The sequence below is a fragment of the Branchiostoma lanceolatum genome, chromosome 14, assembly GCF_035083965.1.
Source record: "Branchiostoma lanceolatum isolate klBraLanc5 chromosome 14, klBraLanc5.hap2, whole genome shotgun sequence".
NCBI classification, from domain to species: Eukaryota; Metazoa; Chordata; class Leptocardii; order Amphioxiformes; family Branchiostomatidae; genus Branchiostoma; species Branchiostoma lanceolatum.
In genome coordinates this window covers 1,937,706-1,953,260 of record NC_089735.1, presented here as the reverse complement: position 1 = coordinate 1,953,260, position 15,555 = coordinate 1,937,706, and the positions used below count along the sequence as shown (strand labels likewise).

Genomic DNA, 15,555 nt, shown 5'->3' with positions numbered 1-15,555 from the left:
ACCACAGGCACATCTACAGTCATTCAAGAGCAGTCTTAAGTACATGGGTCCTGAATTTTGGAATAAACTCCCCACAGAACAAAGAAAACTCACTGCCGTATCGACCTTTAGAAACGGACTTTAAGAATGGAACTAGGACTGATACTGAGTTTTTAAAATTGTATATTATTGTGATCATTATGTATTATATATGTCATTGTATTTGTATCCAGGGACCCTGAAAAACAGGTCAAGAGACCTGAGTGTGTCCGCTGGCTAAATAAATAAATGAAATGAAATGACCTTATCCGTCTAGATGATGCCTGACCCCATCACCATATTTCCTTCTTATTCATAATATGTCCCCAGTAGGGGTGGGTACCGGTACCGTGTACCGGTACAAAAACGATATTTCTTAATGGACCGGTCCAAAAAAAACCGGTCCGTAAAAAATCAGTGGACCGGCCTATGGACCGATTAAAAAAATTCATAGTACCAGGCTACAAGTAGGCGGCCACATAACTGGTCTAAGAAAATACAAAACAGCAGATTTAACGAATTGAAGACGTTAGCTGTGAATCATATCTAGAAACACTTAAAGGATGAGTAAACAGACGGCGTGGAGAGCATAGTTATAATTTTGAGACAAAGTGCAAACCTAAGAAATTATATCGTTCCAGACATGACGTTTATTTGGAGACTTTTACGTGTGTCTCGCTCTCCAAAATATGATGTACTGCGACACTTCTATAATCAGGTACAGGTACAGGTCCGGACCTGGACCTGACCCTCTGGACCTGGACCTGGACCGGACCTGAATTTTATGTACCGGTACCTACCCCTAGTCCCCAGCATTATCTTTATCATCATCAATTGCCTCTGGTTACCTGGCCATGGCTTCCCATCAGTGGTTTTCCATAGCAATTGGTTGCTTGGGCGAAAACTCCAAGCAGATGTTGGAGTGGACAATTGTTTTAAGTTTTCTGACTGGCCCCTCTTTGTGTGAAATGCCAGCAGATGTGGGTGTGTTACTCTAAGACTATCGCAAAAGCCAGAATGTACAAAAACTTAAAAATTGGGACCTGTCAGGGGTTCGAGCTTAGCACCTTCATGTTCTGAGCAGGCTTTTAGCTAGGATTTATAGACAAGGGGTCCAAAAATAGGGGAGGGGGGATGCGGGGTTAGGTGTGTACTAAGTCTTATCATACTTTTAGCAGACCATTTTAAGCACTAAAAACTGCTTGTTCCCTCTCTGTCTTCCAATGGGCTCTATGGATGAACAATTTCCTGGTAGCTTTGCATGTCAATCAGTTTTCAAGCTGGCCCAGTGTCTGGTAGGACTAAAAAGGCATCAGTGACACTGTAACACAGTAACATGTGTTGGTAATTACCAGGGAAACCAGGTGGTCCTCTGTGCATCCAGCTGAAAAAGAGGGTGTCCAATTTCCTTGTTATTTTAGTATTATGCGTCCAATTGACGCATGGACACATGCCTAGCTAAAAGCCATGTTCTGAGTCATGCTTGTCTTGAGCATTTGATGTTTCTGGCCTAGGGTGAAGAGATGCTGCTTCAGTAAGAATTAGTTCAGTGCTTTGATGAGTGGCCCCCTACGGCGTTGCACTGAGCGAGTTCGTAGAAAGAAAGAAAGAAAAAAAGCCTAACTACAAGGCCACTGTCCCACCATGTAGTCCCTGTATGTAAAATGTATTCTGTGAGAAGATAAATATTAAACAAAAATATCATGATCGTAATCCATCGAGAGGGTCTAGTCTAAGAGTTCAACTGACTACAAAAATCCGGAAACACACAGACAAACACACGGAAACACACACACACACACACACATACACACACACAGACAAACACACACACACACACACATACACACACACACACACACACACACACGGAAACACACGCACGCACACACACACACACACACACATAAACACACGGAAACACACACACACACACACACACATACACACACACACACACACACACACACACAAAACTGTATCTCCATATACAATTATGTTGGTGATTGAAACCCTGTGCCATGAATGCATGATGTATCTTCTACTTTCTTGGTGACTCTGTGCTCTTTCAGCACTGCGCTCATGCATGTATGTCTTCTAAAATGCTCAAGACCTTTATGGCGGATTTAGCGTAACTTATTTATTTACGCATTGCCATGCAGCGGATCAGTTTTACAGCATCGTAACTTGCCTTCCTTCTCAAGATAGATGTCATCTTAAGGATATTGGAAAGGTGTAAAGATTTTCATTTTAGATAAGGAAGTCCATAGAGTGCATTCAAATATCGAGGCAATTTATCTTACGGTACTTATGTGATGAAGTAGGAAATATATTTCAAGTAACTTTTTTTGTTACGGAAATGCAATTGGTCATGCATAGTTGGAATATTCAAACCTCCACTAAGGCCAAGTGTGATTTGCTTATATGGATGACATCGTCTCGGAACCCCAAAACTGATGCGACCATGCAAAAAAAAGTTGCCTTCATTATGAAATCGGGATGTGGTCGGGAAGGTTGAACAATCACACAGTATGGCATACTGAACAATTGATTCTTCATTTTCATTCATGTATATTTTGTTAACCATTAGCAATAGTTCAACTCTCCTGTGCGTAAGTTGCCATACATTGTACCAGCTGCAAATGTCAAGCAATATAGTTCTTCTTCTATACCTCAAGCCTTTATGTATTTATTTATTTATTTAGATTTATCACATATGTGGAAGGATTGACATAACAGGTGACTATCACCTTTTCAAGATGTCATCTCAGACCAGACTGTAAGGTTTGGACCATCGCACACCGGGGCATGCCCCTACTCTTTTTCGAAAGGGGTGGTGGGTTCTTTAACGTGCGCGGGGTATGGCTCTCCCCAAACACGGGACCTCCATTTAACGTCCTATCTGAGGGACGTAACCAACCGAAGCTAGGTACACATTTACACCTGAGTGAAGTGAGGAAAGTCGTGTTAAGTGCCTTTCCCAAGGGCACAACGTCGGGGCCCATGTCCAGACATGTCTGGGGGCAGCTCGGGTTTGAACTTGGCTCCCCTTGCTTGAGAGTCGGAATGTTCTATTACGCCACACGACGCCATGCCTTTGATTACTGTAACACTGAGCGTTCGTTCATGTACAGATACAGGTATAGCTACCAGGCAGCTTATCCTCTATGTTCACATTACAATATCCCTGTCCGAACCAGTCTACCATGATGACTTTACGGCCCCAATTATGTCCAGCTGGCCCCCTCCCGACCCTAGCTCAGGGGGAACGCTGACCCGCGATGACCTCTCCGTAACCGTAGAAACATTCCTGTCATCTTTGACCGGTCAGTCGTTCATCATTCGCTACATCATCAGGGTCAATTTCAGCCACGTGCCCCATCATAGCACAGGAGATAGGTTTGATGCGTCCAGGGGTCGCTTACATGTGAGATGTGATTGGTGATGAAATATCATTGGTGAGGGGCAACTAGGAAGCTGAACCTGAGAGATCTGGTTTTCTAGGGGTGTTCGGGAGGCGATCCAAATCCGCAGACAACGCAGTACCTTAAACAGGGACATGGGGCGTCACTATCTCAAGCCCGTATATGACTGTCTCCTGTCACGTGATAATCAACATCAAGTCACGTGATAAGAGAACTCCAAGACGAGATCTGACTGTAATACCGGGTTGACGAAGAGACAGAGAGTTCGTCTCGAAAGCTCCCCAGAGCAATCTTTTTTTGTTGTGTGTAATGATTAAATGTTTGTCAAAAGCTGTTGAGGGTTAGTTAGAGCAAGGAAGTCCCCTCACTCAGAAAAATGTAGGAGATACATTCTGAATCAAAGTTGAACAGTTACTGTAATTGCCAACACAATAAATTGGACTTACCCAAATTTTCGACTGATCAGCTACAGTCTTTGACAAGGAATGAGCAATCCACTGCTTCTGTGACGGAAAGAGTCCTCTCACAATGTTTGAATGTATGATATGATTTTACCTAGCACGGTGACACTGCTGCTCAGAAAATATTATTGATGACATGATGTCATTTGTAAGGATCAAATTGCAAGAAACATGTATGTTATATATATTACATATATCTATATATTATATCACATATAATATTTCTTTATGTCATTTATATCATTTTTATGTCAGTTATCATACGGTCCGGAACACCCGTATCAGGCCCAAGTATGACAATACTTGTTACAGCAAAGGATCCCCTTATCATATAAAAGATACATGTTCCTTCTGTGCAGTCAATATTCAGAATAATTATTAATGATTGATGATCATTTGCATGGATCAAATTCTAAGAAAAACCTGTTGCCGACCAATTTCAGCAAGGCAACCCTCCTCATGTACAACCAGGAGGTATCAGCACTCCATGGAAGCAGTGCCCGCTTAGGCCACACCAATCTAATTTCTTGGTTAACGGATTTTTATTTTTAATTTTAGCAAAAAAAAAATAATGAAAACAGAAGACTGGGGTAAAAACTTGCACCTGACCATGTTCACTCCCTGAAATTGTGTGCACCAAAGTACAAACTTTCCTCTGAGATTCTGTTTTCCTGTTGATTTTCCAATCTAGCATTTTTTCTAAAATTCCGTTAACCAAGAAACTAAATTGGTGTGGCCTTACACCTGGTGAGGTGTGATTGATGGTATCATATCATTTCTAGGGATCAAATTGGGAGCAAAGCCATTGGCAGGTCAATTACACCAGCGATCGCCCCCCCCCCCCCCAAAATGTATAGGATAAAGTCCACGGAAACAGTGCTTGGTTACAACTCGTGAGATATGATTTATGAGATGATGTCATGTGGAAAGATCAAATTGGAAACAAAATTACTTGTTGCTGGTCAATTACAGTACAACATTCACAGTATATGCAATGTATAAAATATTTAGTCCCATGGAATTAGTGCTTGGTTAAACTACTTGTGAGGACTGATTAATGAATTGATATTATTTAGAAAGATCAGATTGGAAACAAAATTAGCTGTTGCTGGACAATAATAATGTAAATGTACTATTCACAATGTAAAACGTACAGGATATGTTCCATGGGAACAGTACTAGCACTATCCATGGTGTCGCATTGGAGAGGTCACCACGAAATCAGACAAAATAAAAACCCCTCAAAATGTTCATGATCTACAGTCTCTATTGCACTCATTCCTTCCTCAACACCTGTCTTACCATGTCAGGATGCATGCTGAAGATTCTCAATGAATCTACCAGTTCGAGATGTAACGTTATCTGGGAAATTGCCTCATAATAATGACTTGTGATGCCTTTGGTGCCCATCTGCCAGTAGGATTTATAAAATTGTTTTTCATGCTTCAAAAGGCTGGTGTGACAAATACATCTTGCAAAACGACGGGCGTCGCAGAAATGAATTCATCACACAGTAATAAAAATGTATTCTTACTCATATATTTGATATCACAGTTGTCGACCATGGGTATGTATCCCATCATTTAAACTAGGCAACAGTCGGGATATGTTAACTTCTGCAAAGGCAGTGTATTTTGTAGATATAACATTGAATCAAACTTTGTTGTATGAGATATCAAATGGTACTATTATACTGTAGATTCACCTCTGTCAATCTACAATATTTTGAACATTGATCCTGATTGTACAAGAATGGCTTTAGCAAAAGTTGTGTAGAAATATCTCGAAAGCATTGCTTTAACTATAATATAAAGATCTGTTGGCCCACTTGGTACGATGGTTCAAATGCTTAGGATCACAGAAATTTTGACTTTCATCAATTTCAATCAATCAATCAATCAATCAATCAATCAATCAATCAGTCAATTTTGATTGGAATCCTTAACTTGCATTCCTTAAAATAGATTGAGCCTCAATTTCTTGCACAGCTGTGAGCTTAAACTAGCCTTTTGTTGGTTCTGCCTTAAAAAACTGTAAATTGATCTAAGTTTCTGATGATATGATTTTGGAGTGGCAGGGGAAAATAGGTATTTGTAGTTCTTTATTAAACAAATGTAGCAACACAATGCAAGACAAAGCACATACTAGTATTCAATGGTATGACAACTGGGAACATGAAACTGCTGCAAGTATTTTCACAATTTCCAATACCCAGAGTTTGCCTGGCAATGGCAGGAGGTGCAAAGTGTCTGATGAGTTTGGCAGACATAAGTTATCGAAGTTGTTGAAGCACAAAATGGCTTGTGTGTCCTTGAATGTTATCTTATCTTGAAAGTTCATTTGTGTTGGTAGAAATCATTCTTAAACGAATTTAAACTGTAATTTCCAACACAAAAAATTGGACTTACCCAAAAAAGTACGGTCGAAAATTTGGGTAAGTCCAATTTTTTGTGTTGGAAATTACAGTTTAAATTCGTTTAAGAATGAATGTTATCTTCCTTGAATCAGCACATGACTTGTGATGCAGAAAACGATCACCAAGATGCTCCAGATCATGGTTCTTTCTGAAGTAACCGCCAATGTTTTCATTAGTCCTTCTGTAGAAACAGAGGAGATGTGCTCAGTCCTGTTACAACTGCAACGAGAGACTCTGGTTTACAGCTGTGGGGCAGCTATGGTGGACAGGGTGCTTTATTTATTTCATCAATCTTTAGGGTGGTTCCTTCAGTTAACATTGTAACTGATTTCCAAGGGAGCCCTTGATGAAATGAATAAAGCACCCTGTCCACCATAGCTGACAGGGTGCTGTTGTCTCTAAAACACATTGTTTAGTAGCACTTCTGCTACTGTACTCAGGGCAATGATGACTGGATCTACTTCTTGCTGTTAGGAGGTTGTTGTTTTTCTAGTGTTGGTACATGTAAGACAGTGTAACTTTGGACCTTGTCAAACTTAAATTGTGACCTGATTGTCACAGCAGCAAATATTCTAGTCACGTCTGGAATTAATTACCATTTAAGAGGTTTCAGGATTTTCCATTAATTGGTTGACATATGAATTAACAGCTGGAAGAGTTGTCTCTGTCATTGTATGTTTGAAAATTGCTGAGGTCACCTTGTACAAGCGCAAACGCGTGCCATTTTGATTACATGCATTAATGATGTCACAGTAATGATATTGCTAACCCCATAATTTGTCAGGCTCCACACCCACGGGGTGGATCACTTCTAGAGATGTTGACAATTGCAAGGATCCCCAATGACATTCTTGACTTTTAGGCCATACCAATTTAATTTGTCGGTTCTCGGATTCACCTCTTCAATTTTTCCTAGATCCAAAAAAAGTTGGATGTCTGCTGTACAGCGTTTTGCTTTTTTCAAGCTGAAATAATCATATATTATTCTTAATTTTTTTGCCAAATTTTAATTTTTTTTCATTTTTTTTCCCTGTAGTCCATATTAAATTGTTGTGGCCTTACACTAGTAAAGCTGAATGCAAACTTTCACAAAATAGCATGAATAGGATGTGTCTGCAGAACTACTGAGAGAGGGAGGGAGGGAGTGCTTAGCATATCTGGTAATGCCTCCAGTTCCAAGGATTTTCAATGACATAGTTGACACCATTGACTCTGAAAATGACCTTTTAGAGGATGACACCAATGTGGAGTGCTAATTTTATGCAGTCTATTTCCTGCTCATCTTTCACTTACATATTACATGTAATCATCATTTGTCACTCTGGAGCTTTATTGCATGTCTACCAGACATTAGATAATCATCAAGCTTGTTTACTGCCGTGAGCAATCTTTTTCCGCCTATATGAAGCATATGTATAATATGTTTCTATCCAGTTTTCTGCCTTTGTATGTAATAATCATGCCACACAAATGTATTTTTGTGGTTCTTGGACATTTTGGAATTAAATTTTATGGAGCAGTCAAGATGAAAACAGAAGGCTTGGAGGAAAACTAGTCTTACTACAGGTATATTCACCCCCTGAAACTCTTTGCACTAAGGTGCAGCCCTCAAAGTCCCCTTTCTTGGTAATATTTCAATTTAGCCCTACATGTACTTAGAAAAAAAAGAACCACTAACAAATAAAATGGTGTAGCCTTAATAGGCATGTTCGATTATATTGATGCAGCCTAAAATCTCATTGACTCATACCAGTGCCCCCACTGACTTTCCTGCAACTTCAATGGATACCAAAACAGACAGATAAGTGTCCAGCTTCTATGCAGGCATCTCGGTATGTTCTGCAGCCCATTGTCTGTGATTGAATTCAAAAGTTTGAAAGAGGGACTTGTCCCTCAAGACCTTCATTACATTAAAGATGAAAATCACATCTTACGACATTCTTCGTAGAAAAAACTCATTTGTTAAGAACTGCTTTGAAGTCTGCAAACCCCTGGGAACAACCTAATTAATACCATATGAAGCTTTCATAATCTAAAAACTAATTAAGGGAGCCTTGTTTCATGTTATTCCACATGAGACCTACCATCATATTTGCATCAAGTCCCCAAGGATACTGCTGCATAGATTCAGAAATATCGGAGTGAGAGATTTATTCAGATCGAGGAGATGTCACGCAAAACTGCAATTTCTTTTCTTATCTCTAATCTTACAAAAACAAAAGTGCATTGCAACTGCTTATGAAACTGTTCTCCACTTTTGTAATGATAATCATCTTAATTGAAAACCATTGTCAAAAGGGAAATTTCAAGGGAACGCACAGCTATGAACCTTGAACTTTGAACCTTGAGCGGGGACATCTAGCGATGCCAACACAAGGAACACAGCTATTATAACATAAAAAGGTACAAAAATGTCCCGCTTTTACATTTATCCAGTATTTCTACGTATATCCCCGGGGGTTTTGACTTCTCCTTTGGAGGCAGCAGCTAATTTAAACTACTTTTTTGTCTACTATGATTCTTTCTTCAACAGTTAAAGTCTTTGGTAACACTCTTTTGCCATTTCAGCAAAGACCTGGTGCTATTGTGAAAATAAAAGACTCAGGCAAAGTGGAAAATTTGAATGTACAAATCAAATTTGACAATTTCAAGACACATAAAGAGTACATCTGGATCATATCAAAATAAGTATGTCTGACTTATGTCATTTTGAATGAAGTATCCTTTACAGAGATGCTAACAAATATGTACACCTTGGGGGATAATAGCAGACAGCATTTTACCGATCAATAAGATCAATGATTTCAGAAAATGTGTGTACAAAAGGACAGACCTTTTCCTCAGACTCTGTTTTCATATTTATTTATCCCGCTAAGCGCAATTATCTTTTTAAATCCAAGAACAAAACAGAAATAAATTGGTGTGACCCTCTAAATCTGTAGACAAATATGAACAACTTTGGAGTTAATAGCAGATAGTATTTCACCAATCAATAAGATCGATTATTTCATCTAGTTTACCAAGATAGACAGACTTCCCCCTCAGACTAGTGTTTATTTATCCTGCAAAGCGCTATCTTTGTACATCCAAAGAACCAAGAGACAAATTGGTAAGGCTTTACAGATCTGCAGACAAATATGAACAACTTGGGAGTTAATAGCAGACAGCATTCAGCCAATCAATAAGATCCTATGAATTTCAGAGCAACCTCTTGATTGAGTCGTATTGATTACGGATATACTCGATGACATCACCTTCAGGCAACCACATGAAATATTGCCTGCTCTTGGCCCCTCTTTGCTTGCTGTAAATCCTGCTTTATAGAGTTATTACAAAGTCCAAAGTCCTGCGTATGTTCCCAGGCCAGGAACAGGCCTCTTGCTCCTTTCAAATACAGCTTTCCAGACCACATGGAGCTTGTAGACAGCTTCAGCTTGTCTGCTGTCTTCAGACACAGTCCAGTGTCCTTCCTAAGGCAACACAAAATAGATATGCAAAGGTTAGACTAGATATGCAAAGGGAGCAGATGTGACGTGTCGTTCGGTGTAATACAACCAGCTGCTGTCACGCTGCGTATCTGCGAAGCTGGTGTGTTACGCCGAAGGGTGGTTATACCGGCTTTATAGATACAGATATTGATACAGATACAGAACACCAAAGCAACTTATGGTTCACAGATATCATAATGTAGAATTTAAGCAAGAGAACATGGCAACTGAATGCTTCAAGAAAAATTTGCACCGACTCTTGTCACTCCTTGAAACTGTGTGTACCTAGATACAGAATTTCCTCTTAAACACTGTTTTCATGTTGATATTCAAGTCCAGCGTTATGTTTTAAAGTTGAGAACCAATAAATTAGATTGGTGTGGCTTCATCTGATCCCTCCACCTCTTAGCTGGTCTTCCACGAGATCTAGGTTGACAAACTTCTTTGTACCATCTACATTTGTATTCTAGTGGCCTTCTTTGCACATAGTGGCCAAACTGTCAGTCCTCAGTTACACAGTAGGTCACACAAACACACAAATCTGAAAGTGCAACAACAATGAGGTTCTTTTGCAATGGAATCTTTTATTCAGATCTGTTTTTCTAAGATCTGAATAAGATGCACCACTGTCCATAGTACTGAACTCCCTGCTGTTATGGAGCTGATGACATTCTTTTGCTGATGACCTATGACCCTTCCCAGCATCACACAGTGCCTGTAAAGCCTAGTTCTCATTGGCCATGCCACATAGAGGGTTGATATAGAAAACAATTACCATACTAACGGTATGCTCTGATTGGCCATTACAGGTGACAACTGCACATAGGAAAAGTACAAGAAACCAATCTATGACTGATTGGTTGTTTGTAATCACATGACACTAAGCTCAGGCTCTGATTGGGCATTACAGGGGACAACTGCATAGATGAAGGTTACGAGAAACTAGAAACAGCTCTTCTGATTGGTTGATTGTAATCACATTACACCAGTCACAAGTCAAGAAATTCAACATAGCTTCAGCTGATTGCAATCACATGACACTAACCGTAGGCTCTGATTGGCCATTACAGGTGACAACTGCACGGACGATGAGTACGAGAAGCTGAAGACCCGGCTGTTGTGGCTGATTGGTTGATTGTAATCACATGACACCAACCATAAGCTCTGATTGGTTGATTGCAATCACATGACACTAACCGTAGGCTCTGATTGGCCACTACAGGTGACAACTGCACAGAGGATGAGTACGAGAAGCTGAAGACGCAGCTGTTGTAGCTGATTGGTTGATCGTAATTAAATGACATTGATCTTAGGCTCTGATTGGTTGATTGCAATCACATGACACTAACCGTAGGCTCTGATTGGCCACTACAGGTGACAACTGCACGGACGATGAGTACGAGAAGCTGAAGACGCAGCTGTTGCGGCTGCAGAACCGGAAGTTTGCACAGTCGCCGGACGCCGAGGGCCTCGGACAGGACGAGCTGTCAATCAAGAAGTTCCTGGTGACGATGATGTTTGAGTACTGGGACCTGGACAATGACGGACAGGTGTCAAGCAACGAGATGGGACAGGTGAGTGGGATGATGCAGTGTTCTCACCAGGATTTTTTAGGTAACAGACTGAGTGTAGGGGCATCTTTGTGCAGCAAAGCCGCATGGCGAGCGCTACAGGTGTGAGGATCAGGGCTGCAGGAATATTAAATAGGGGGGTTCGGGTACTCTCCCTATGGAAATTTTGAACTTTAAAACTTTCAAAGATACTATTTCCTGCATTTTGAGGGCTAAAGTTTGTGAAATAAAGCCAATTTGAAAGTTTTTTACTTTTGCATCAAAACAACAGAAAATCCCCCCCTATGCAGGTTGAAACATAGCGTAGGGGCCAAAATCACAGCATAGGGGATCCAAATCACAGCGTAGGGGCCCCCTACGCTCAACTGCCCTGTCGAGAACCCTGGATGATGGGAATGTGTCTGTTTAACCTTTAGACACTAAAGAGGCCGTTTGGCACCCAATTCTCTATTGGTTACAGAGTTAGGCAACAGGGAGAAGGTTTAAAAAAAAAAGGATACAAGGTTCTTCTTGGCAAATGTACAGATGTTGGCATGTTGGCGCATGAAATCCGTGTGTGATTTTCGGCACACTTTTAACAGATTAGCCAAAGAGGCTCGGTGGGCGTTACTCCACCGTCATGGTAGGTATTTTGCATAAAGTGCCTTTCTCAAGGGCACAACGTTGGGGCATGGCAAGTATCGAATCCGCAACCTATTGGTTCTGAGCCCAGCGCTCCAACCTTTTCACCACACTGATGCATATCTGTAAGGCCTAGCAAAATCAATGTTGTGTTTATGATAACAGTTTGGATTCTTTTCTATAGATTTTTGGCCGAAGCGATTTAACAAATGCAATGATTTAGTGAAATGCATCAGGAAACTCTTATTTCTAACATCAGGCCACACCAATCTAATATCTTGGTTAACAGATTTTTTGAAAAACTGCTAAATTCCAAAATCAACATGAAAACAGAATCTCAGAGGAAAGTCTGTACTTTGGTGCACGCAGTTTCCGGGTGTGAACAGAGTAAGGTGCAAGTTTTCACCCCAGCCTTCTGTTTTTATGATTCTTTTTGTTGCTAGAATTAATAAAAAAAATCCGTTAACCAAGAAATTAGATTGGCGTGGCCTCAGGTTGTCATTACTCAGACCTACATTGTACAAAGACAACAACATCAATACACACAGGAGAGAAGTACAATGTCTACTAAACATTCTTACATCAACTGTTCAAAGCCTTAATCTGTTAACAGAGTGTGAAAGAGAGAAAGTCTGTTTTGAACTTCAGCTTTTGAACTTTGAACTCAGATGGCAGGTCAAATATTATCTGCTCCTTGACAGCAGTTGACCTCCCAAAAAAGGCTAGGGTCGTCAAATTTCATTAACATTTCAACATTAACATTTCATTTATTTAGCACCTACTATCTGGGGCCAAGGCTTCTTTAAGAATGTCCTGCACTCTTGACAATGCCCTTGAGTTTGAAATGTTTTCCTTGAGCAATCGAAGAACAGTTCCTTGAGCAAGTAGTCCAAACTTTTGTAGGCAGTTGAACACTACAATGCCCAGTCATGTAAATTAATCATGTTGTTATTTCCTCATCACCAAGGCAAGATGTTTGTGATTACCATAGTATACAAAGGCAGCCATAGCTTTTTGGTGTATGACAGGACAAAATCAAGAAATAGATAATGATTTTTAGCCTTCATTTAGCCACAATTTAGCAATTAGCATGCTTGCTGCTTTTCATTGAGGTCATGTGGGAAGTGGTAAGGGTTAGGCAAAATGTAACAAAGATTATGGATTGCATGATTGAAGACCTAGAGAAACCATAGATTCATAGTTATAATTAAGGGTTAATGACCCGCCCCGAGGTGTATATGGTGTCATAACGCCTGGTCATGTGCTATAACCACCGAATAAAACCACCGAGTGAGTGAAGTCTATTGTTTGCAATGGAGGCTTCTGATTGGTCGACGCCATCTGGCCATATGATAATAAATCCATAAATGTATGTGTGTCCTTTGTTTCCATGACAATCAGGTGATGCGTAAGGAGGATGAGCTGGCGGAGGTGCTGACCACGTGCTCGTTGTACGACCTGCTGAAGTATGATGACATCGACGACGACCATCGCGTCGACATTGACGAGTTCTACAACGCCTTCGGTGAGCAACCTCGCTGCTTATCATGGCATATGATGAAACATACTTTACTGCAAGGAAAAGAATGGCAGATATACTGTAAATGCAGAAATATTTGCAGTGGTTTTATGTTTGCAGTTTTCACACTTAGCTCTTAGCCACAAACTTAAAACCACAGCAAACTTTCTTGCCCCCCTACCCCTGTCTATTATTGTCTCAAACGCAAACTAAAAACACTCCATTTTCTTCCTTCCATAAAATTAAAACCATGCAAACTTAAATGCATTTACACTACTGGTTCTATGATACAAAAATTCATGTCTTTTTCATTTTTTACTTCTAGTCTTTCTGCATTCCCTACCATGATAAAATTTGTTTTTTTACGGCTACTGGTGCCAAATGTGCATATATTGGCACCTTGGTGCACTAAATCTGTGTGTGTTGTGTGGCACACTTTTGACAGTTTAGCCAAAGAGGCTCGCTGGGCGTAACTCCAACATCACGGTAAGCACATGGTGTAAAGGTCCTTTTCCAATGTCAGGGAATGGCAAGAATCGAACCTGGAACCTCTTGGTTATGATCCCAACGCTCTAACCATCATGCCACACTGATGCCACAACAAACTGATTAGACAAGTTTCATTTCAAGGAAAAGAATGGTATATACATTGATACTCTGATACATGTACAAAATCTATGTGTTTTATCTAGATATCAATTAATGGTGGGCTATTCTTCCTGGCTTACACAACATGATATGATTTGTAGTTTTGTCTGCAATAATGTCATTAAGTAGCGGTCAGAAAGTTTGCTTGTCAGCTTAACTTTCTTGCCATAGCTAGCCATTTAAACAAGTCTTAACTCCTAACAATGCATTGATTACACAATGAAGCAGTGTTTCCTAATGTTTCATTCAAGCGAAGACCTAGCATGGTTTTTATCTTTAATCAAACGTGCTCATTTCTAGTTGGCAAGCTCATTAACTGCTGAACCAAACTTCATGCAGGAACAATTATTTGTGTTTTTCCAATGTTTCATTCAAGTGCATTCTCTAATCATCAGGCATAAGTTTGTAAAAGACTGAGCAAGGTTTTATCTGTAACCAAACGTGACCATTGCTAGTTGGCAAGCTCATTAACTGCTGAACTAAGCTTCACTCCGGAACAATTATTTCTGTTTTTCGAATGTTTCGTTCAAGTGCATTCACTAATCACCAGGCAGAGGTTTGTAAAAGACCGAGCAAGGTTTTTATCTTTAACAGAACGTGATTATTTCCAGTTGGTAAGCTCATTAACTGCCGAACCAAACGTCACTCAGGAACAATTATTGGTGTCTCCGTGACTGAACATGGAATCCCGGTATTGATTTTCGCTGTATGATGTTGAGATAATGATACAGGGTCATGGGACGGCAGCCAAGGGCATTAGAAGTATGGCCGCCGTACCTGTGAACAGCGCAGGGTTATAACCATCTGCGATCAATTATTCCCTGTGTGCCGTTTGACTAGACCTTGACTGACGTAGTGCGCTGGTTGGGTCATTGCACAGTGAAAGTGATCTCAAACCAGGATTATAGCTCACTGAAGAGCTATATTCTTCCACTGGTCATGACTGAGAAGATAGACGTTATGTACAGTATTCACAGGTTAATTGTACGGGGGAAATTTCCCTTGGCCAGTTCTTTTCATTGAGCACAGTAAACAATGGACCACAGTATTACTGCGTGGACTGCAACCCTTTCCAGTAGCGTGCATGTCGGGTGAGCGACACAGCCAGGATTTGAACTCCTGATCTCTTGGTCCAGAGGCAAAGTCGCTAACCACTCGCTTAGAACTGCGAATCCGGGTGGGCAACGTTACTGGCGGCCCATGCACGCTGCTGTACTTGCACACCGCGGCCCTGCTGTCTGAGTGCATGTCGGGCCCAACGGGGACGGCAACCCGCAAGTTTCTTAGCGGATATGTGTGCCTCGGTAGTTGGGGAGCACCGCACGGTAGGTTGAAATGCTTCGTGAAGACTCGAGAGGGGAACATTTTCGACGGAACATTGAGCGGGA

At 40.7% G+C, this 15,555-nt stretch overlaps 1 protein-coding gene across 1 annotated transcript in view; it reads left to right on the top strand.

Moving 5' to 3' along the window:
• The window catches only part of LOC136448530 (follistatin-related protein 5-like), a 93,904-nt gene that overhangs the window by 44,503 nt on the left and 33,846 nt on the right, over nucleotides 1-15,555 (top strand). Inside the window, exons 5-6 of the mRNA XM_066448123.1 lie at nucleotides 11,183-11,382; nucleotides 13,402-13,525. Coding sequence (XP_066304220.1) covers nucleotides 11,183-11,382; nucleotides 13,402-13,525 — 324 coding nt within the window. The remainder of the gene's footprint in view (nucleotides 1-11,182; nucleotides 11,383-13,401; nucleotides 13,526-15,555) is intronic.